Below are 24,825 nucleotides of genomic sequence, written 5' to 3'. Positions count from 1 at the left end.
GAGTTGTACTAATTACAGAGGAATAAAGTTGATGAGCCATACAATGAAACTCTGGGAAAGAGTAGTTGAATCAAGACTAAGAGCAGAAGTGAACATTTGTGAGCAGCAGTATGGCTTCATGCCAAAAAAGAGTACCACATATGCAATGTTTGCTTTAAGAATGCTGATAGAGAAGTACAGAGAAGGTCAGAAGGAATTGCATGATGTCTTTCTAGATCTGGAAAAAGCGTATGACAGGGTGCCCAGAGAAGAGCTGTGGCATTGCATGAAGAAGTCTGGAGTGACAGAAAAGTATGTCTCCTTGGACCATGATTTTTGCAGATGATATTGTGATCTGTAGCGAGAACAGGGAACAGGTGGCGGAGAAACTAGAGCTGTGGAGATATGCCCTGGAAAGGAGAGGAATGAAGATCAGTCGCAGCAAGACGGAATATATGTGTGTGAATGAGAGGGATCCAAGTGCAAGAGTGATGCTACAGGGAGAAGAGATAAAGAAGGTGGATGATTTTAAGTACTTGGTGTCAACTGTCCAGAGCAATGGAGTGTGTGGAAAAGAGGTGAAGAAGCGTTTCCAGGCAGGCTGGAGCGGCTGGAGAAAAATGTCAGGTGTGATGTGTGATAGAAGGGTTTCAGCTAGGATGAAAGGAAAAGTGTATAAAACCGTGGTGAGACCAGCCATGATGTTTGGACTGGAGACAGTGCCACTGAAGAAAAGACAGGAAGCAGAGCTGGAGGTAGCAGAGTTGATGTTGAGGTTTTCTTTGGGAGTGACCAGGTTGGATAGGATCAGGAATGAGTACATTAGAGGGACAACTCATATTAGAGGCTTTGGAGAGAAAGTCAGAGAGGCCAGACTGAGATGGTTTGGACTTGTCCAGAGGATAGAGAGTGACTATATCGGGAGAAGGATGCTGAGTCTTGAACTGCCAGGCAGGAGACCGAGAGGAAGACCGAAGAGGGGGTTTATGGATGTGGTCAAAGAGGACATGAAGGTAGCTGGTGTGAGAGAAGAGGATGCACAAAACCGGGATAGATGGAGGACATTGACTCGCTGTGGCGGCCCCTGAGGAGAAAAGCCGAAAGGAAAAGAAGAATAACAATACAATAATACAATAATACAATAATACAATAATACAATAATACAATAATGCGATACAACACAACACAGCCATGAGAGTTGGTTACAAATACAGCGATACTTCGGCCTACAAACGCTTGAGCTCACAAAATTTTCGCCTTACAGACTTTAATTTCACGAGAATATAATCTTGGCAGACAAACTGGTTTTTGGCGGACGAACTAAACCACACAGCGCCACGGTGGCTGGCAGACTAGTTTTCGGCGGATGAACACCAAACCACACCGGCGAAGAGGGGCCACAGTGGCTGGCGGACTAGTTTTCGTCACTAATTTTCTTTGAGTGCAGCCGTGGTTTGTTATCGAGTGGAGTACATTTGCTATTATGGGACCGAAAAAGACCCCACCACAGGCTAATGTTAAGCCGAAGAAGACACAAAAGAAAATTATGGTAGAGCGGAAGAAGGAGATCATTGAAAAATACGAACGAGGTGTTGCAATCGTGTGACTTAGCGTCCCAGTATACTAAGTCGACCACTGCTACGTGTGGCTCAGAGTGTGTCTGTGTTGTCTAAGCAACAGTCTCAGGCAATAGAAGAGTTTGAAAAACGTCTGTTGATTTGGATTAACGAAAAACAGCTAATGGGGGACCGTGTGAATGAGTGTATTAACGCAGAGAAAGCACGGCAACTTCACTCGGATATCATCAAGAGGCAACTACATCAATGACCATAACAAAGGTAAATAAAACGACTTTATTATTCAGTACTGTTTATTACATTAATTACAATACAGTAGCACAAGTATTATACATAAAATAAGGTCTATTTTGTGTAGTTTTAAGGCTTATTTAGTAGAAAACTATGTTTTATGGGGACCTGGGAACGGATCATTCTCATTTTTAATGGTTTGTTATGGGAAATACATGTTTGGCAGATGAATTTTTCACCTTACACACACTTTCTGGGAACCAATTATGTTCGTAAGCTGAGCTATCACTGTACGTATAAATACAAATGGCATGACCAATTAATAAATGAAAGACAATAGTTATGAAGACAATTGATTCTACAAAAGCACACAAACCTAATAGGCTCACATAAGCAGTCCAAGATGGCGCCCGAGGAGGCACCCGTCAGCAAGTGCTCTGATGAGCCTTGCTTTTTTTGTTGTTTTTGTCTTGTCTTTGTGTTTTCTTTTGTCACTTTGTGTTGTTGTGCGTCGTGTGGAACGGATACGGATTGTTTTTCAGCATTTTTGACCACAACATTCATCAAGGAGGAGACTGTGCTGAGCGGTTGCGCCTTTTCGGCAGCATGGATATGCCAGTACAGTTTTTGAATGGGAGGAATGTCGGTCCCATTCGACTGTCATCGCTGGACAGCTCTGGGGCCATTGTGCTTTTTTGCGTCTGTAATGGGCAGCATCTTCACAGCCCCGCTTTGTTCTGTGGAAGGTCGGTGCTGTTGGACAGTCTGCGGCTGGATGGATAAATGGCTTGAGGAGCCCGCGATAAGAAGGAAGGAGCATCAGCGCAGAGCGCCGATGCGTGTATGGAACTGTCGCGGGATGGAATTGAAGCTGATTTATGTGGGACAGGAGATATGAGAATCTCTTTTCGTCAATGGGTGCTACAGCTGCATTCTTTCAACATTTAGCTTGTAGTCGACGTGCACATTCCACCATGATGTCCCTGATCCACTGGTGAAGAGACGCTTTGATCCTCTCCTCTTTCATCTGGAACTGCTTTATGTAACTAAGAGGGTACAGAAAGTGCTTAAGAATGAATGTCTCTCTGTGTCTTTGTGTTGTCATGTTATTTGTTATTTTATTTTTTTATTCTTTTGACTTCAAGACGGCGCCGCGAGAGTGGCTGCCTTTCCAGCAGCTCCTGTGTTTTGCTGTTCTACTTTCATTTCTTTCATAACTTTGCTGCTGTGAAATGTAAATTTCTCCACTGCGAGACTAATAAAGGCAAATCCAATCCACAGGGGCCTAAATCTCCTTACAAGTCGTTCTTGTCCCCTTCCTGTGTTTCAGTAGTAACCTATGCTTTTGGTATTGTCTGCGCAGAACTAACAAAATACTCGTTTGTTGGAGTGGGTGTGGGCGAAGGCACACGTCAATTAGTGTCGAGGAGAACCCTTTTATGTCACAATTGGCTCCTGCTAATAATCTCCACTAAATGGCATAGCAGCAACGACAGAGAAACAACTCAATAGAGAATATTAAGCCAGTTAGACACTTTTTTTAAGGCGCATCGAATTTTAGGGCGCACCGTCGACGTGAATGTGTTTCTGTGTGCCTTATAGTGCACAAAAATCATATCATATAATACATTCATACAGAAGGTTTGGGAGGGATCTACACCTCTCAACGCTTCTTTGCCAGTATTAATTATTGATTAACAGTGATTTAGCTACGAGGAAGTCATGGCATCTTATTTTGGTTCAGGTACGACAGCTACAGGAGAACGCTGCACAGCTGCGTACTATTTATGCTGGGGAGAAGGCTGAGGCCATAATGGTAAAAGAGCACGAAGTGATGGAAGCTTGGAAGGAACTGTTGAGCTCATGTGAGGCCAGTCGTGTCCAGGTTACCTCAGTGACAGACAAGGTGCAATTCTTCTCAGTGGTGCGCGAAAATCTCATGTGGATGGAAGGCATAATGGGCCAGATTGGATGGGATGAACCACGGTAAGATTTGTCTACTGTTCTTGTGAACATGTTTGTATTTGAGCAGGTGTGCCCAATGTTTTTTGACCAAAGATTTCTTTTCAATCTCCCGCAATCCAGCCATTACTGCACATACGTACTGTCAGAGATGTTCGATCGGACACTGTGGACAAAGACTCGAACCCAGAAAGATTGTATTTTTACTGATGGCAGGAGACGCAGCCATTCATGACAGACGCTTGAATTCTACAGCCCTCTGCCAAGCTATTTTTGAGAGTATATGCAAATTAAAGTGATACATTAGCAGTGTCTGAAACTCATGACAAAAAGTTAGTGGAAACCCGGGCAGACCACTCTGAAAAGTGTCCTGCCCCATTTTTCACTACTTCAAACACAATAAGACGACTAATCGCAAAAAAAAACCTGCAAGAAAAAAAAAACATTGTTGCGAGGTATAAAGGATTTTTTTTTAATTACGGAAGTACCTACCACAAATGCTCCCTTGCTTACTTCATGGTAAATATCCCTTGCTGAAGATTTTGCTCCAGTTGTCGTCATGATGCACAATGCAGTGTTTGCGTTGCGTTGTCTGCTCAAAACCACATTGACTCCTCTTTCTAAGCGGCTTTCAAAACTCTCAAGTACACCTTTCAGTCTGGGTGTAGTCCGAAGCACGAAACATGCTTCTGATTGGCTGCCGGTGCCGAGTATGCAAGTGACATTTTATTCAAAGCATGATACAGGATTCTGATTGGCTGCCGGTGGCGAGTATGCAAATTGTCATTTTGTCATTTGCAAATTGTCATTTGCATACTCTGCTTTCGTGCTTCGGCTTTCGTGCTTTGGGCTACACGATGACTGAAAAGTGTACTTGAAAATCCGCTTAGAAAGAGGAGTCCATGGGGCTTGTAGCGGTTTGCTTGTGGCATTTGCTTTATTGAGTGAAACAAATGGCCACCCGGGCCGAGACGTTTTGAAAAGTTGTATGCCCGACATAAAGGTTGTACGCCCCGGAACACCGGGCAGATGCTATTTCAAACACTGACATTAGTAAAACATAGTTATCTTGATTAGAATACCACACCTCTTGAGTTCTAAGCACAAACACCCACATGTCTTTTCCATGAACTGATAATATGTAACCAGGCTAATGAGCTCTTCCTGTGAAGGAGTTTCAAGTTGTATATTATTCGTGTGATAAAGGACTTTCCCAAGTCCTAAATTGTGTCCAAGACCATATCTCCTAGATGAAGATGACAGTTTACAAGCTGTGTCTGTTGACCTCATATTGACCCCAGGTTGTCTGTGCTTTAATTGTGTATTCGAGTCACACATGTTGACTAAGCATGAAACTTTTAAATATGATAACTTATCATTCTCTATCACGTACCCAAGCACAAGTGTACATAAATATGCACACATGCATGCCATGAGCATGAACGAAACTGAAAATTAAAGATCACGCCGCACCACAGGTTAAAGGTGACCTATTTAATTAACATTTTTAAATACTTTGTTTGTTCAACTGAAAATGATAGTATGCTTAGAGTAACAGGTGCATTAACACAAATATATATCAGATTAATAACACTGACATATCTACATATGAGGCACCCCTGTAATAGATTGATAAGTGAGCCTAGTGTGACCTTGCCCAGTTACAATGACAACTGCCTTCAATTTTCAGCGTCATGTAATCAAAGCTTTTGAGAGTGATTCAAGTTTTAGACTGATTTGAAAGTTGCTAAATGTTCATTCATTCATTCATTCATTCATTCATTCATTCAGTTTTGAATGACTGAGCATTTAGCAAAATAATTCTATTGGTGTAAATATCAATTAAAACATTTGTTTTTATAAATAGATGACCAGCCTCAATACCAAAACCGATTTTGTGCTTTAACACTACTATGTAATGCAGCTGAAGTTCGAGTATGTGTTGTTTTTTTGTCATCTGTAATTGGAAACCTTTCTTGTTTCAGAGATTTGACTGCATTGGAGGTCATGATGAAACAACACCACGAATTGAAAGCCAAAATAGACGGCCGCAGCAAAACTATCCAGCAGTGTGCAGATCTCGGCAAGATCCTTATAGCTGCCGGCAACCCAGCATCAGAGGAGGTCATGCACATAAGGATAACCACACATAAAAACATATTTTTTTCTCAAACTAAATGGATCTTGACGGTTTTTTTGGTGGGTTTGTGGCTGTAGATTAAAGAGAAGTTGGAAGCCCTTTTGGACAAGCAGAAGGATCTTGGCGAGAAATGGGACAAACACCAGGAACGATTGCAGCGCAGTGAGTGGCTTACTTTGACATCTTTAAAAAATAAGAAGACTAAACTTATCGTTCTCAATGTCACACAGGCCTAAAATAGCACCATACTATGAGACGACACACAAATGCAAATTAACCGCACCACATTCATCATAATGTGAGGTTATGTTGAACGGGTTTTATGTTTAACGGGTTAATGAGAGTGTGTCTTCTTCAGAGCATGAGCGATTCCAGTTTGCCCAGGAGACGGTGAGGGCTGAAGCCTGGCTGAAGGCCAAGGAGCCTCCAATCACCTCGAAGCAGCCAGAAGGGGGGCAGACCCAGGCCCAAACCGACGAGGTTGAGCAGCTCATCCTTCGCCACGAAGCCTTTCGCAAGGCTGCTGTCACCTGGAAAGAGCGATTTAGCTCCCTCCGCCAACTTTCCGCAGTAAGCTTGACTGTAGCTAAAAGTTGAACGAGTAATAATGAATGAATGAATGAATGAATGAATGAATGAATGAATGAATGACAAACAGACGAACGAACAAGCGAGCGAGCAAACAAACAAACAAACTAACAAACAAATAAATAGAAAACGGTGGTTGCTCGTCACGCATTGATTTATGCTAGTAGTCCCAAAATGTGATATGTCATATACCAAATGTGTACCTTGTGGTACACATTTGGTATATATTATAGTATGTTGCGTTCTCTGTTAAGCAACACAAAATAGTCACGCCAATATAAGTACGGTTCAGTTAGATTAAACTGACCGCTGACCCTGAATAGTCATTCATTCATCTTCCGGATCACTTTATCCTCACGAGGGTCGTGAGGGATGTTGGAGCCTATCCCAGCCGTCTTCGAGACTAGGCAGGGGACAGCTTGAATGGGTTGCAAGCAACTCGCGGGGCACACGGAGACAAACAACCATCGGCGCTCACACTCACACCTAGGGATAGTTTAAAGTGTTTACTCAGCTTGCTCTGCTTGTTTTTGGAATGTGAGAGGAAGCCGGAGGACCTGAAGAAAACCCACACGAAAGACCCATTTGCTCATGCAAACTCCACACAGGGAGCTGTATTTGAACTCACGACCTCTGCACTGTAAAGTCGACTCGACTACCTGTCCCTGAAAAGATTCATATTAAAATTTCATAATGCTACTCTGTCTTACAATAACACTGAATATACTAGGAAAAATAATAATAATAATAATAATAATAATTATTATTATTATTATTATTATAATAACTGAAAAGTTGCCTGCCCAGCCATAAAGTTGCCTGCCCCATTTTTCACAACTTGAAACACAATAAGACGACTAATCGTAAAAAAAAAACATTGTTGCAAAGTATTAAGGATTTTTTTTAATTAAGGATGTACCTACCACAAATGCTCAATGCTTAATTTATGGTAAATCTCCCTTGCTGTTAATTTTGCTCCAGTTGTCGTTTGTCCAGACACTGTTTGGCATGTTGCACAATACAATGTTTGCTTTGCGTCGTCTGCTATAAGCCACGTGAACTCCTCTTTCAACGATGCTCTCAATGTACGTTTACGTTTTGTTGCGTCATAAATTTTGTTCGCTTCTTTTGATTCTTTCTTCTGGGGCTATGACGCTCGGGAAAGTCCGGAAGCACGGAGTTATTCAATGCAGGCTTCTGATTGGCTGACGAGTATGCAAATTGCTAAAATAAAATCTTTAGTTTTTTTTTTATTTTTATTTTTTCTTGAAAAAGTTGGCGGCGACCCGGGAGAAGTTTTGAAAGTTGTACGCCCGACGTAAAAGTTGCACGCCCCGGGCGTCCGGGCAGACATTATTTCAGACACTCAAATAACCATAATAATAAAAAAGAATTTGGATGTTCTCCCCATGCTTGAGTGGGTTTCCTCCGGGTACTCCAGTTTCTTCCCACATTCCAAGAACATGCATGGCTGGCGAATTGAAACACTTGTCCGTTTCTGTGTGTCCTGCAATTGGCTGGCAACCAATTGAGGGTGTCCCCCGCCTCATGCTCAAAGACAGCTGGAATAGGCTCCAACCTCCCATGCGACCCTAGTGAGGAATAAGCACGATGAGTGAATGAAAAAAAATGGCTTAAATATTGGTACTGATGGTAATATTTGAAGAACATATTATAGACGGTACTTGTATTTGCATCATTATGGCCTTAAGATCTGTCTCATGAACTGTCTTGCTCATTGCACCACTTCTATGTTTCCTGTTATTATATCTACGTAGAATGGCTGACCAAAACACAAATGAGCAAAATTTCTTGTTGTTTCGACAACTACAGGGCAAGCATGCTTCTTCTATTTTAGCTTTTCCTCTGTCTATATGTGCTGAGAATTACGTGAACTTCTTTTTCAGGCAGAGAAGAAAAAAGAGGAAGACAAAAAGATACCGCTTGCCAGTCGAAGGATGTTCCCGCTGTCTTGTCTGACTCGAACCGGTACCTCATTCGCTTCAACTCCATCTTTCATGAGGCAGATGGTACATGCCCAAATAGAGCCCACGCCCTTACAGACAAACGTGGAACCAGCTGCCCCTGCTGCAAACCAGAGATTGTCCTCATCGCTCGCCAGCTACAACCCAGTCATAAATGGATCGGGCTATCATGGGCTGGAGTCTCAATGTAGTGGACCGTTGGTGAACCCTTCGTATCTTGGAATGAACCACCAGGCCATTGGAGGTGGGAGTGACTCTGCTTTTTCAGTGCTGACTTCCCACTGTGGAGGACAGGACACTTCTACATACCGTGGAATGAAAACTCAAACTACGGATAGTGCTGAGAGTTCTGGTTACTTTAGACTGCCTGCGGGTTGCGTGGTTGGCTATGCGACGCAAAACCATCCAGGCAGTGGCAGGTTAGGAAGTTCGGGTAACCTAGCTCAGGAGCAAAGCAGTGGCCCAATGGGAAGCACTGGATTTTTCCAGCAGCAGAATATGGGAAGTTCTGGATATTTGACTCAACAACATATGGGAAGTTGCGGTTACTTCACACAACCTCAAAATATGGGTAGTTTGGGATACTTGGGACAGCAGCCCAATTTAGGGAGTTCAGGATATTTGGCCCCACAACCAAATTTGGGGAGTTCAGGATATCTGGCTCAGAATTACCATGGCAGCGGAGGAATGGGTAGCTCGAGCTATCTTGCACAAAACCATTACAGCAGTGGAAGTCTTGGCAGTTCGGGTTACCTGGCGCCTCGTGGTGGCATCATGGACCCAAAAATGGCTTATGCATGGCAACACTTGAAAGCGGACTTTATGCAACCCGGGATCAATCACATCCACAAGGCAGTAAACCCGCTCCTCGAGGCCACTCGAGTTCAAAGGGAACAGTATGGCGATATCCCAATGGCAGACAAGATGGTCCCAGAATCAGGACTGGACCTACTCCATGGCCGTCTCCAGAGGGATCCCCGTGGCAGCCGCTCAGACCCTCAGATGGACCACCTGAGACGAGAGAGGGAGTACAAACTGGGCAGACAAACCTCCAGTGAGCAGGAGATCCAAGCCAGACTGAATGAGCTTCCGATGATTGTGCGTCAGGAGAGGTATCGAAAACGCTTGGAGAGGCACTCATCCAGTGAACAGGAAGGGAGTGGCAAGCAGAGGCTGCAACAGCAAGACTCAAGTGACCTGGAGGGTTCTGTTAAAGATGGCTCTGACAAACGCTCACTGTAAGTGAAATGGTGGACTCTGTCTGTTTTTACGGACAGCTTATTTGGCATTTGCCAGTGTGTCTTTATTTTTATGCAAGCGCAAGACTCACTGTGTGTGTTTGCCCATTTGCACTTGCACCAAACTAGCCATTCAAGTGCAATTAAGAGTATTTCCGAGGACATATGCTGTGATAGCACAAAAGCGGACTAAACTTACACATGAAATGTCGAGATGCTAGTATTTGACGAGCAAGCCACATTTAAGGGAAGGAATACTATAGAGCCTCACTGATTGCTCTTGAATGATACAGGATATAAGCATTCTCATAGTGGCCCATCCTTTCCTTCAACAGTTCTGTCGGTCTGCACTAAAATGTGAAATTACCAACACTGCGTCTAACCTTCCCTAGGTGTGAGTGTGAGAGTTACTGTAGTGTGTCTTTGTGTGCTCTGTGATTGGCTGGAAACCAATTTAAGGTGTCCCCCGCTTAGTGCCCAAAGATGGCTGGCATAGGCTTCAGAACCCCCTGCGACCCTAATGAGGAATAAGCGGTACGAATAATATATGGATGGGTCCAAGCTGCCTCCATACACCAAATGCCACCTGGACGTACACTAACACTGAGCAAGCGTGTACACAGCAATGGCAGCCTCGTAAAAACATCGGCTTGTTCATTGTCGTTTTTGAAAAGTTGCATGTTTAAATGATCACAATATTAGAAAAAAAAGCTATTTGGTGTTATACATAATATTGAGGAAAAAAATGCTCAGACTAGAGTTACTGTTCATTTTGTCACAAAAGCCAAGCCTGCATGCGTTTTCAGCAGGTACTTTGGTTTCCTCTCACATTTCATCATGGACAGTAGATTAATTGAAAACTTGAAATTGTATCTCGGTGCGATTGTGAGTGTGACTGGTTGTTCGTCTATGTGTGCCCAGCGATCAGTTGGCAACATCTTCAGGGTTTCCCCTTCTCCTGCCCGAAGACAGTTGGGATACGCTCCAGCATGCCCTTTTGAGGATAAAGCGAATCAGAAAAGAGTGGATGGAGGCATTTCATGCTAGATGTTACCTTTGTTGTCTAAAATAATAGCCATCTCATAGTTTTTATCATTTTTCAGTGGAGAACGGTTGCGTTTACAGGCCGAGTTTTGACTGGTTTGCTTTCACTGTGTTCACTTTTCATCGGTGACTCATGCTGTCACCCCTTCCTGCAGTGAAAAAAGATCTACTATGGCAGAGATTGTAGAACAAGTACAGGAAAGAGAAGCAGCACATGTAAGTTATCACATAATGTAGTGTGATAGAATGGCACAAGTTACATCATGCTTGTCTATCGTTTTATTAAATCTGTATTATCAGGCCAGAGGAGAGCCGTATCGACCTCCAAGTAGTCTCTCGGCTCCGGTGACACGTTTTGACGGTCGTCCTCGTGCTCGAGATCGACCCAAACCAAGGAGGAGGCCCCGTCCGAAAGAACCAGAGGAAACGCGCCGTTCTCGATCAGCTCCAGCTACCGGCGCGCCGACGACACCCCAGCCACCTTCGCACACAGCGCACAATGAAGGATTCTTGTATCGTAAAAAGGCAACCAGCTCTGATCTTGAAGCTCAGCAGAGGAGCCCCACCAGGTATAAAGCTGCTATGACTCGTACAGACTTATGGATATTGGTATTTGCGTGAGTGTGTGTGTGTGTGTGTGTGCGTGTGTGTGTGTGTGTGTGTGCGTGTGCGTGTGCGTGCGTGTGTGTGTGTGTGTGTGTGTGTGTGTGTGTCTGCGTGTGTGTGTGCATGCGTGTGTGCGTGTATGTGCGTGTGCGTGCGTGTGTGTCCGTGTGTGTGTGTGTGTGTGTGCGCATGTGTGTGTGTGTGTGCGTGTGTGTGTGTGTGTGTGTGTGTGTGTGTGTGTGTGTGTGTGTGTGTGTGTGTGTGTGTGTGTGTGTGTGTGTGTGTGTGTGTGTGTGTGTGTGTGTGTGTGTGTGTGTGTGTGTGTGTGTGTGTGTGTGTGTGTGTGTGTGTGTGTGTGTGTGTGTGAGCAATGCATGTCAACCCTAGGCCTTCAGTAATGCCACATATGAATGAGCTGCTAGGGTGGTGTGATTTACTACACATCCACCAGAGCAGGGGTGCTCATTACGTCGATCACGATCGACTGGTCGATCGCAGCATGACAGTAAAAAAAAAACATTTGACAGCCTATCAAACGTCCCGTCACTTGATTGACATACAGGGCAACCATTCAGAACTGAATTTTTACCTTTACGTCGCCGTGCATGCGTAAACAACGGTGCTAAACGCAACAAAATTTACAAGCTAGTCAGCGAATTACCTCAGATTTTAAGCCCTTGCTAAAACATATGGTGATCAAAATGAGTGAGATAGCGGGACCAAGTAAGGGGGCAAAACATATTACTTTCATACGGAATGGGAAAATGTGGAGCGTCATTTTCGGACTGTTCATAGAAAATACGACATTGACTTCCCGCCGAAAAGCCAGCTGAGAAAGAGAACGGTGGACGAACTAAAATCCCAGTTGTCCGGAGAGCAGTCATTTTTCACTCAACATACTTAAAAAGCGAAAGCCACCACCGAAGCATCGCCATCGTTAAAAACAATAAGTCCTTCCAAGACGGAGAGATGGTAAAAGAAGCATTCGTTGAAGCAGCTGACTCCTTGTTCAGAGACTTTAAAAATAAGGCAGAGATATTATCTTCAATCAAAGCTCTGTAGCTGTCAAGACATACAGTTACACAGTGCTGTGAAGCCATGGCTGAGAATTTAACCCAGCAAATGTGACATCGGAATTTGTGAGTGTTCTCACTGCTAAAGTCCAGGGCTCATGGACAGTCCTGGAACTTAATCACACAGGAAAAGTACCCCAACATGAGGAAATGTGCTACCTCCTTGACTGCATTATTCGGCTCTTATTTATGTGAGTCAGCCTTTTCCTACATAAAGATCATTAAGTCCAAATACCGTTCTACCATGAATGATGAACATTTGGAAATGTGCTTGAGGCTGTCTGTCAGCAGCTACTGTCCGGACTATGCATCCCTGGCTGATTCAATTCAGTGCAAGTCATCAAAGTAAACTCAGGTAAATACAAAAAAATGTTAATAGTTATTTATTATGTTTTGTATATGTAGTTATTATGTGTGTTGTGCAATATTGTCTTATTCAATTATGCAAGGTACATCAACATACATTGTACATACAAAGAATCCTTAAAACAATCCTTAAAAAAAAAAAATATGTTTTGCATTTTTGTCATGGGTAGATCATTTTGACTTGGTAGTCTTTATAAGTAGCTCGTATGCTGAAAAAGTGTGAGCACCCCTGCACTAGAGGGTGCAGTTAGCCAGAAAATAACGTGGCTTGAAGAACATTGCAAAATATTGTCAACTGTTGTGATTTTTACTATGAACGTGTGGATTCATGATAACCCAATAAGTTTGCAATATTATTTGCTATATTTGCTAGCTCTGAAGCAGTCCAACCTTTCTGAATGATGTCCATCTATTCTTGAAAAGTCCGTCTTGAAAATGGCTTTAACAGTATATCGGCAACCAAATCCATTTCTTCTCCTCCTTCAGTCATTGTGGGTTGGCAAAACCACTATTAAATCAACGCAACAGTATTTTTGCTTATGCAGTTTTCTACAGATGCAGTGTACTAGCTCTAGTCAGTATGCTCTTATCACTAGCGGCTAGTGATACTATGATTGGCAAGTGACTAGCCATTCATGTGACGAGCCAATCATAGTTTGCAAAAACTTTGACGTTTCCAGTGCCTGCAAGCAGGCCTTGGGTTGCCAACTTGAAATCTGATAGTTTAAAGCAATGGTTTAATTGTCATTTATTTTTATGTTCCAGGGGCCGCAGAACTGATTGTGAAGGGCTTCGGGTAGATTTTTTACCCTGTTAACAAATGATGGTTGAAATGTGGTTGGTTAAATGCTTAAATCCAAAACACACTTCTAGAGGCAGCACAACGAGAAAAGCAATGAAAGGAAACTGAAAGACAAATTTGAATTATTTAATAAGAATTTGTGGACAAAATATAATTAACGTTTGTCTGTGATTGAGATATTTTTAGGCCAGCGGAGAAGGCCTTGGAGGCCCTGAGGTTCCACCGTTTCAGATGTCAAAAGTGTTTGTGGGGCCCAGTGTTGTGTTTTTATGGAAACCGGGTCGAAATGGCTCTTTGAGTATGAAAGGTAGAAAGTGAACTGAACAAATGAACGAGCACAGAGCATTGAGCTAAGTGGCAGTCAGGGACATGCTGCCAACAAAAAAAGCGGCCCGGGAGCATAAAACAATGAGGGCCATAACAAATAATCACTGATTGTGGTGTACACTGCATCCCTGTACTGGACAGTGTACAGTACAGGGATGCAGGGTTCAATCATTCATATGATGTCGTGAGTGAGTTGTGTGAATTTGTAGCTCTTTGCCAGAAAAAGATTGTTGTTTTCTGAAATGTATTTGCCTCTCACCTGTTTTTCTGCAGCAAATCCTGGGTTAATGTCTACTGCGTTCTGAAAGAGGGCAAGATGACCTTTTACAAGGACGCCAGAAACCATAATACAACATATAATGGAGAGCCTTCTGTTGACCTTTCCAACTGCTCTTTTGATCCTTCGTTGGGATACAAGAAAAAGAAGAATGTTTTCATTGTTCAGTAAGATCATTTTCAAAATTAAGATTGTTTTTCTTCATGTATGACATTCTGTTGGTAGATCGTTGATGTGAAATAGAAAAAAACACATGATCCATCTGTAAATAGTGGAGATGTTAGCTCTAAAGCTTTGCCAATCATGAGAAAACTGATTGCCACTGTTTTTCTTTTCTTTCAGAATCAACAATGGAAATAATTTATTAGTATTTCATGCAAAAGATGAGGTAAGAACATTTTGCAAGTCGTGTCAAAATAGAGTTGCATGGGAAGGCAAACGTTTGGATGATTATCTTTAAGAATATATCACACCACCTTGGGGGTCAACAAAATATGTTTTAATAGTATTGTAGATGTTTTAGTCAAACTAGAATCATGAACAACTATCAGTAAAAACAAAAATCATCCTCTTCTCTCACACCAGCTACCTTCATGTCCTCTTTGACCACATCCATAAACATCCTCTTCGGTTTTCCTCTCGGTCTCCTGCCTGGCAGTTCAAGGCTCAGCATCCTTTTCCTGATATAGTCACTCTCTCTCCTCTGGACATGTCCAAACCATCTCCGTCTGGCCTTTCTGACTTTCTCTCCAAAGCCTCTAATATGAGTTGACCCTCTAATGTACTCATTTCAGATCCTATCCAACCTGGTCACTCCCAAAGAAAACCTCAACATCTTCAGGTCTGCTACCTCCAGCTCTGCTTCCTGTCTTTTCTTCAGTGGCACTGTCTCCAGTCCAAACATCATAATGGCTGGTCTCACCACGGTTTTATACACTTTTCCTTTCATCCTAGCTGAAACCCTTCTATCACACATCACACCTGACATTTTTCTCCAGCCGCTCAAGCCTGCCTGGACACGCTTCTTCACCTGTTTTCCACACTCTCCATTGCTCTGGACAGTTGACCCCAAGTACCTAAAATCCCCCACCTTCTTTATCTCTTCCCCCTGTAGCATCAGTATCAGAATCAGAATCATCTTTATTGCCAAGTATGTAGAACACACAAGGAATTTGTTTCCGGTAGAACACGCTGCACTAGTATCGTCGTCAAAAAAACTGCTAAGTGGCACTATACAGTTCCATTTTGGCTACTGTTGAAGAGTTCAAAGAGTTAATGGCTTGGGGGAATAAGCTGTTTAAATGTCTGCTGGATTTGGTGCGCATGGATCGGTAGCGCCTGCCTGAGGGGAGTAGCTGGAAAAGGTGGTGGACAGGGTGTGGAGGGTCCAGTATGATTTTCCGCGCCCTTGTTTGGATTCTTGCAGTGTGCAAGTCCTCGAGAGTGGGTAGGGCGGTGCCAATGATTTTTTCCGCCGTCCTAACTGTCCGTTCACTCTTGCACTTGGATCCCACTCATTCACACACATATATTGTGTTTCTGCAACTGATATTCATTCCTCTCCTTTCCAGGGCATATCTCCACATCTCTCGTTAATGTCATCTGCAAACATCATGGTCCAAGGAGATTCTTGTCTAACATCGTCTGTCAGCCTGTCCATCACCATAGCAAATGAGAAGGGGCTTAGAGCTGACCCCTGGTGGAGTCCGACCTCCACCTTGAATTCCTCCGTCACACCGACAGCACACCTCACAACTGTCTTACAATCATGATACCCTTTCATCCTCTTCAGTGCCCTCCTCACTTCATCCTTGCTAATGTTTGCTACGTCTTGGTCCACAATAGTCACGTCGTCTACTCTTTGTTCCTTCTCATTTTCCTCATTCATCATTTCTTCAAAGTACTCTTTCCATCTTGCCATCACACAATTGGCACCTGTTAATACATTGCCATCTCTATCTTAATCACCCGAACCTGCTGCAGGTCCTTACCATCTTTGTCTCTCTGTCTCGCCAGCCTGTAAAGATCAGTCTCGCCTTCCTTGTTGTCCAGCCGAGCATCATAGTCGTCATAGGCCTCTTGTTTGGCCTTTGCCACCTTTACTTTCATCGCATCTCCTTGTACTGCTGTCTACTCTCGTCCGTCCTCTCAGTCTCCCACTTCTTCTTTGCTAACCTCTTTCTCTGTATACACTCCTGCACCTCCCAATTTCACCACCAAGTCTCCTTATCTACCTTTCTTCCACTCGATACACCAAGTACTTTCCGACCTGTGTCTCTGATTATGTTCGCTGTAGTTTTCCAGTCATCTGGAAGGACATCTTGCCCACCCAGTGCTTGTCTTACCTCCTTCCTAAATGTCATGCAGCACTCTTCCTTTTTCAACGTCCACCATTTAAAACAAAAATGAATCATAATTTATTTTCATTTTCTTTTAAAAACATTGTTTCTCCAAATCTCTAAATCAAATCTGTGGTAGACTCAAGCGATATTTGTTCATTTCATTTAAAGGACAACCAACATCAATTTTGTTTCCTAACTGACATCAGAAAAACGTTTTATAGCATCTAAAATACCCAAACACACAGGCTGATATTTTTAGTCAAATGCAAAACACAAATAAAAATGACTTAAAGTTGCCCAAAACTGCCACTTGTGAGGTCAAAACTGGGTAGATCCGGAAAGTCCCGCCCCATTGTTCCAGAATCGAAACAATGGCTTCAGAGTGTTCAGATTCGGAGAAGATGCTTTCTTGTTACTCATCCAGTTATGAATATGATTCTGAAGAGGAAAGATTAAATGTTTGCGATCGATTAAAGAAGTCCTTCAGTATCAATTCGAGCCGTTGGCAAGCGTTGAAACCGGTGTAGGAGATCTGGACTCCAATGTAGCAGCCCAGAAAATGCATTAGCTAGCTGGCTAGATTTCTATCTATTTGAGTTACTTCCGGGTTCAGTGAACGATGGCGCATGTGGCCTGTGACTGTAAAGTGACCTTGAAAGTTTTGAAAGACGCTTAGAAATGAAATGTATTATTATTATTATTATTATTATTATTATTGTTATTATTATAAGATGGCGCTCAAGCGGCGTTTCTTCCAGTATATGGAGCCGTTATAAGAGCTGACCTTCGGTTAAAGCTGCCCGTGATTGGTTAAAATCCGGGGTAGAAGACAGAGGGGTGGGTTTTACGCACACCCACACAAAAGGAGGGTTAGAGAAAGCAAGCACACTTTGAGCAGCACAGGAACATCAGAGATGCTGAGATAAGATAGAGCTCGACAGCGCTACAGAGTAACAAATAACACGGTGGAAATGGCTGGTTTGTCCGCTGGGAATTTGTGTAAACTTACACCTTCTTTATGCGTGTTACCGCAATTGGCTGCCACACAACCACAATTGGCTGCCACACAATGATTCACCACGTCTTGATGTGACACCACGAACAAGGGGGCGGGACCTTCTGAAACTGGCCACTTCCAGTTTCAAATTGAAGTAGTTTTTAGACACTTTTAGTCATTTTTAATGGTGTTTGCATTTGACTAAAAATATCATACTGCGTGTTTTGTGTATTTTAGATGCTATAACACGGTTTTGTGATGTCAGTTAGGAAACTGCCAACTCAACATCTGATTGGTTAAAGCAACAGTTTGATCGACACATGAAATGCGACAGGACCCACAGAACTGATTGTGGAGGCGTCCAGGAAGATTTCAAACCCTGGTAACAGATGATGGCTGAAATGTGATTGCTTCAATGCTTGAAAAACACACCCCTGGAAGCAGCCTAACAGGGGGAAAGTAATGAAAGAAAATGGACAGACAATTTTGAATTATTTTATCAAAGTTCATGGACAATATACAATTCACATCAGTCCGTGATTCAGATATTTTTGGGCCATCAGAGAAGGCTTTGCAGGCCTTGATAGTCCGCCACTGCCAATAATGATGACCTGATAAACATGATAAACTGTCTATTGTCGTAAACACTATCCCCACAGTGCGGACCAGTCCCAGTCCGTGGGTCATTTGATACATAGCAACAGAGAAGAATAAATCATTTAGATTATTTCCGTTTTATTCAATATGGAATCAGAAATTTTGAAAAAACGACTGGATTATCTGTCACATCCGTGTTTTGTGTGTGACTCGACGCAGGTCAAGACCTGTTTCTCAAGTCACTCGATTTGTTACCGTGAAAAAGAATGCTTTGAGGTAGTAAAATGAGTAAAAAAAACTAACGTTTCTGGGAATAGAAGGTAAGGCCAGAGAGCAAAAGAGGGGTCTAAGACTGTAAAGAAAACAAAGGCTCCATTAAAAGACAGTATCAGGAGTCCTACTGAAAATACGGATTTAACTCAACAGGAGATTCCCATACGACGGTGAGTCGTATTTTTCACACTTTGTATTTCCGCTGTATCTCATTTTGAAGACACATTTAAACGTTACCATTAGTGAACAGACAGTCTTGCGGACAGACAGGAAATTCCTTCTGTCATCATTCCTGTTAATTATTATGTTTAGAAAATACCAGTTTTCATGCAGGTCATATCATTGTATTTTGTTGTATTTATTCACCTTAAAGGACAACCGACGCCTCACTTCAAATGACTTCTACTGAGCGTATTTTACGAAGATTCCACGGCATATAGCTATATTTTACGTTTTAAGACTCGCGCTGAATATTCAAGAAGTCTTGTTTTCGAGTTGATGACGATGCCTGACATGACGTCACGTCTGGAACGCCCCTAACCGAGAAAGTGACACACAATGCATTTTGGGTACTTTGTTTGGTCTAAAAACTTCGTGTTGATCCATGTTGATGGCGAAATTAGAAATAAAACACATAAATAATGTGATGGTGAATCGCTGTGTGATGCACCAATACTACTATTTGATTCTAGTTGACACAAATTCCCAGCAAACAAATCAGCCCATTTCCAACGGAGTTTGGGCGCCATCTTTTGCATTTTATGGGACGCTACATTGCAGTCCCGACGCCTCAAAACGACACGGAAGGACTTTTTTAATCGATTGCAAACATTTATGTTTTCCTCTTCAGCATTATTTAAATCAGATTTATAACTGGATGAGTAACAAAAAAAGTATCTTCTCCGAATATGAAGTCGTTGTTTTTATTCTAGTGCAAGGCAAAGACGTCCTGGCGTGACATCACGACCAAGGGGGCGGGATCTTCATTTGAAGTAGTTTTGGGACACTTTAACTCATTTTTATTGGTGTTTTGCATATGACTAAAAATATCAGCCTGCGTGTTTTGGGTATTTTAGATGCTATAAAACGTTTTTCTGATGTCAGTTCAGAAACAAAAAAATTATGTCGGTTGTGCTTTAAAGGCCGTTCTCTTAAAATATTGCCTGACATGGGACAAAAAAGGTCATTGACCACTATTGTAGATAATGGTTCACCTCTCATCTCACTTTCTCTGCAGGAGGATCTGAAGGCTTGGACTTCTAACATCACCACCTGTATATCTGAGCATGAGGCCATGGCCAAGTGGGACAAGCCTGGCACATCTGGCATGGACCATGACCGTTCAGAAAGGAAGGAGAGGTCAGAAGGCGATGCAGACGCCAGGTCGGAGAGATCGGAGCTCGTTGGCGAAGACAGATCTGAGAAGGAGAGGTCAGAGAAGGGGGATGGCTCAGACAAGTTAGACACATCAGAAATTGCTGACAAGCTGGAGGGTGGAGCTGGGGGCTCCAGCACATCTGGAAAAAGCAAATGAAGAGCCTGCTTAGGTTTTGGCTTGAGTCACTGACAATGGGTGGTTGTATGAATGGGAGCATGGTTGCAGAGCCCCAATCACAGAGCCGTAACACAATGATGTTATCGACCATGGACAAGACTATTGTAATTTATATCTCAGCCAACCTCACCACGTCACCTAATTCAGTGCTTCTGTGTTTGTATTAGGCCACCTGCTGGTGGGGCTGAGGCCTGGGGGGCGTTGTCATTGTTAAATCTCTAGGTTTCATCTTTCGATATATTTCGGTAACTGATGATACCCTGTCGATCTCTCCATCTGTCCGTCCGTCTCGACGCACCTGAAAAAAATGGGTGAATGAAGTGTTCACAATAATGAAAATCTTTTTAAAGCAATATACTTTTTTAAGTTATTCTCTCTTGTAATGAGAGAAAAAAATCAAATGAAACATGAAGTAGTGGCAAAGGTCATGATTCGATCTGATTTCTCATTCATACATGGTTACCCTGGTCTTGCACCTTAGATACTTAAAGGACAACCGACATCTCCGGACAAGTTGTGTCCATAATCTGTAAAATGTTTTCAAATGACTTCTTCTGAGAGTATTTTACAAAGATTCCCCCGCATATAGCTATATTTTACATTTTAAGACTCGCACTGAGTATTCCGGAAGTCTTGTTTTTGAGTTGGTGACAGTCCTCACCCTCCGTCACTGAAGGAACGCCCCTGACCAAAAAAGGACACATTGTAGCAGTCCTTCTATCACGTCAATGCATTTTGCTGTACTTTGGTCTGAAAACTAGGGCCAAAAAGAGGCAGAAGAGGGCGACAAAGCTCCATGTAAGGTCCTGTAATCAGTCTGTGGAAACAGGCTGATTAATTCCTTACACGGCTTTGTCGCCATTTTCTGCCTTTTTTTAGCTGCGACATTTCCCCTGCCCTGATGCCTCAAAATGACACGCAATAAACTCTTTAATCGATTGCAAGCACATATGCTTTCTTCTTCAGAACTATTTGAATCATATTCATAACTGGATGAGTAACAAGAAACCATATTCTCCAAATCTGAAGCCATTGTTTTGATTCTCGAGCAAGGCAAGATTTCTTGCCGTGACACCACGAACATGGGGGCGGGACCTTCTGAAACTTGCCACTTCCGGTTTCATATTGAAGTGCTTTTTAGACACTTTAAGTCATTTTTATTGGTGTTTTGCATTTGATTAAAAATATCATACTGCATCTTTTGGGTATTTTAGTTGCTATAAAACGTTTTTCTGATGTCAGTTAAGAAATAAAAAAGTGATGTCGGTTGTCCTTTAAAACATATACAAATTTGAAGACATGTAATGTCACTTCATGGTAATCATAAGTCATGATATTATAACGGAATGCTGGTGTTAGCCACCAAGCTTTTATGGGTCGTGCAATACAAATTATTTTTTGATCCATGTGCACCCCCCTCAAAAAAAAGTTCGGGGGGTCTTGATGACACGATTTGACATCATGCCTTTGTACCCAAAATCTGAACACTGCATGAAATCTAATAGTCTCTTAGTGCGCTTGTTTGACCTTTGTTATGTTCTTGAAATTGTTTGGGGAAATTGCAATAATTTAGTGTGAGGAATTCATATTGCAAACATGGTTCACAAAAGTAGGATTGTCTTCCATCCACAGTAATGACTACACTTTGATCTGCTTACTGAATGATGGGAAACAGCCTCCGGACTCCCGCTCCCCACTATTTTTTGGGGGGCTACCCATATCCTTATCATTTATTTCCCTACATAATTTAACATTGTGTCTGGAGAAAAAAAATGGAGAGAGACACTCTGTACGCTGTCAATTTTCCAAGAGTGAGTTCAAATGCAAATCTGTTCAAAGTCATGAATTGTATATACCTATCTTTGTGTGTATATCAATAAACCCTGTGCGCTAATAAAACAGTACACTCAAGTGAAATGGATAAAAAGTAAAACATTTATATTAATCCACTTAAGTCAAATACAAATGTTACATTTAATGGAAATATGCAAATTAGATGTCACAAATGAATTACACAGAGTATATTAAGTACACCAATATCTAGTTGTTTGAGCCCCTTTTACCAGGGAAAAGCAGCAGGAAATGTTTCAAATACGGTTGTATTTTTATATTCCGATAATTCTTATCTTGGCCCACAGCCCAAATAAGACCATCTAGAGCTGATTGAGTTGTTAGCGTGTTTGTGAGCAATGTGTTCAATGTGTCTATTATCAACATGTGTATGCTCAAGAAATTATTGGTGGCGAGCACAGAGATTATCAGAAAAAAATAATCTAAATGTGAACAAAATGGCCATTTATGACGTGCATACCGTCTTGGATAGAAGTGTGCATTCATCTGCAGTTACAGCTGGAGGCATTCTGTAAATGTCAAGTTGACGTTTCCCATTTTCTCCTTGTTACACCTTCAAAAAATACATATACAGTATATACATAGTGAGTGACTGAGTGAGTGAGTGAGTGAGTGAGTGAGTGAGTGAGTGAGTGAGTGAGTGAGTGAGTGAGTGAGTGAGTGAGTGAGTGAGTGAGTGAGTGAGTGAGTGTGAGTGTGAGAGTGAGAGTGAGAGATTGTGAGAGTGAGGAGAGAGTGTGAGAGAGAGGATAGAGGAAAGAGAAATATATAGAGAGAGATTCAAATAGTCTTCCTTTCTTTGTGAACACCAAATGATACTTTCCAATTCAGAAGTATTGGGTTACGCACATGAGGAATGTAGTGACAGCAACCACCCTGTCCTGATGCACCCTTCAAATTATTCAAACAAGAATAGTTGCGCTACGATATTTTACTTTGTGAATGCTATTTTCCTTTCACCGGTTCAACATAAGTGCCATGTTGTGAAAGAGCACTAAAGAAGACTGGTGATTCTTGAATTGAACTGAAAGTAAAGCTGTCATTGTAATACGCGGTTTTATCATTCGTGTAGGCGCTCCAAAACTTTCATATGGACGTGGTCGCTGAGATCATTCTGACATGTTTGCTCTCCATCACTTTTATGAAGCACGCCGGGGACTTCTTTTTATGTTTGTTTTATTTTTCTTCCACCATGTTTTGAGCAACACAACTAAGAGACAGCACAAACTGTGACTGATGACTAAAAAATGCAAACATTGTTTCATTCATTGATGATCTTCAAGGGTGTATGTCTTTGTTACTTTGTTACATTCAAACCTGCTGCTAAGACATGAATAAACCTCTGAACTTGCTGATGATAACGAGACACTGAATTGATATGGCGACGTCTTGTACCCTATGATCTGCTGTTTTCCTCACACGACACATACAAACCTTTCTGACTCAAAAACTCAATTTAAATCAGGTTTTCAAAGAGTGGCACAGGGAGATTGCCGTCAGATTTTAAAAAAGAACACTTCATACTGTCCCTCTAAAATATATTCTGTTGTTGAGTTTTCTGCTCTCCCCAGACTCTGTTTCTTGTTCCACATCCGAACTTAAAACTGTCAACATTAAAAAAAATAGATAACTTTGGTTATCATAGTTGATTTTTCGACAGTTGCTGCCAGTTGCGCCAGAAACATTTCGGGACTGGTGTCACTAAAGCTATTCATTCATGTTGTATTCAAATACTTACAACAAGCGACCAATTGTCCCATTTCGTGAAAGCAGAACCATTAACGAGCATGTCTACAGAAAAAAAAAATCCTGCTGTATTTTCTTAGATTGGTGAACCAGAAGAATTTTAAGAGTTGTGGCAACCATGGCAACGCGATTTACCACAATCCCTCTGACATCACTCCTGGAATATTGCTGTACTGGCGTAACCTCCAAACTCACCTGTCTTGGTTCCATGGGATTTTTCCCATTTTCCCAAATTCAAGTGGTTGATCTTGGGAACTGTTTTCGGAAGATGTGGACAAAAACAACATGGATTTGATGATAGCGCTGTATAGAATAAAATTATAATTTTCGTGACGCCTCTCGAACTTTGCTGACGCACCACGTTTCGCTTCAGGAATTCATTTCTCGTCTTCTTATCAATTACTAGTTTGAACTTAAAAAAACGCTCCACTATTACACATTTCATTGCAGGACTTATTTATTTTTTTAATGGTAATGAGAAGGCCAAATCTCCAACAAGCGATAGGTTTAAATAAACACATTTTGAGTGAATGAGTCAAATGTATGAACTCAACAAAAAAAGCTTGTGCAACTTTCATTAGCACTATAGTGCCAGTAGGGAGGGCTGTTCGATAAAAATAAATGATCGGACGTGTATACATTATTGCACAAATCCTGCACAACTTGATGTATGCTTCAAGAATGTACATTCTAATTTGTTTATTGAATTGAATTACACCTAAATTATATCTGTCTGTGGAAATATGAAATATGGTGATGTATAAAAATCAGTCCATCCCTTCACTTTGCCATTGTCTTCTTTCCCCTCCGAAGGTTGATACAAACGGCGATGATGTAACAAATACATGTATACTTTCTTCGTGAGGCCTGTTCAGGAAATTTTGTAGATCTGTGCTCCTCGGTGGTTCCAAAGAAGGCTTTATTTCTTGTATATTATTGTTCAATTGTACTTCAAGCGATAGGTAAAGAAGAAATACGTATAATTAATATAGACGGCATGCATAATTAATATACTGAATGAAATATTACATTTTGATATTTGATGTGTGACAAAAACGCCATTTATATATTCTGTCCTATAAAACATGTTCTAGTCATTGACTGTCATATAATATACACAGCAAACTCCTACTTTTTCTGTCAGTGTTAAAAAACCCAATGAAATTATCCAAAATGTTTGAATTTATAAAATGTATAAGTTTTTAAATTTTAAAAACACATTTTAAACATGTCTTTTATACGTACAGTACAACAGCAATTGGAGGTGGG

The 24,825-nt window shown here is 41.8% G+C and overlaps 1 protein-coding gene across 1 annotated transcript in view; it reads left to right on the top strand.

Moving 5' to 3' along the window:
• Positions 1 to 24,326, top strand: part of sptbn4a (spectrin, beta, non-erythrocytic 4a) — a 45,958-nt gene extending 21,632 nt beyond the window's left edge. Inside the window, exons 10-19 of the mRNA XM_089017195.1 lie at positions 3,532 to 3,773; positions 5,735 to 5,873; positions 5,967 to 6,051; positions 6,248 to 6,459; positions 8,385 to 9,700; positions 10,900 to 10,960; positions 11,045 to 11,313; positions 14,192 to 14,362; positions 14,538 to 14,583; positions 19,642 to 24,326. Of these exons, the coding sequence (XP_088873321.1) occupies positions 3,532 to 3,773; positions 5,735 to 5,873; positions 5,967 to 6,051; positions 6,248 to 6,459; positions 8,385 to 9,700; positions 10,900 to 10,960; positions 11,045 to 11,313; positions 14,192 to 14,362; positions 14,538 to 14,583; positions 19,642 to 19,938 (2,838 nt within the window). The 3' untranslated portion in view covers positions 19,939 to 24,326. The remainder of the gene's footprint in view (positions 1 to 3,531; positions 3,774 to 5,734; positions 5,874 to 5,966; positions 6,052 to 6,247; positions 6,460 to 8,384; positions 9,701 to 10,899; positions 10,961 to 11,044; positions 11,314 to 14,191; positions 14,363 to 14,537; positions 14,584 to 19,641) is intronic.
• The last annotated feature ends 499 nt before the right edge of the window (positions 24,327 to 24,825 follow it).

Source organism: Hippocampus bargibanti, linkage group LG16 (genome assembly GCF_051943395.1).
Source record: "Hippocampus bargibanti isolate YZ-2025 linkage group LG16, ASM5194339v1, whole genome shotgun sequence".
NCBI classification, from domain to species: domain Eukaryota; kingdom Metazoa; phylum Chordata; class Actinopteri; order Syngnathiformes; family Syngnathidae; genus Hippocampus; species Hippocampus bargibanti.
Note: the sequence above shows the minus strand (reverse complement) of the source record. Positions and strands in the feature narration are given on the sequence as shown.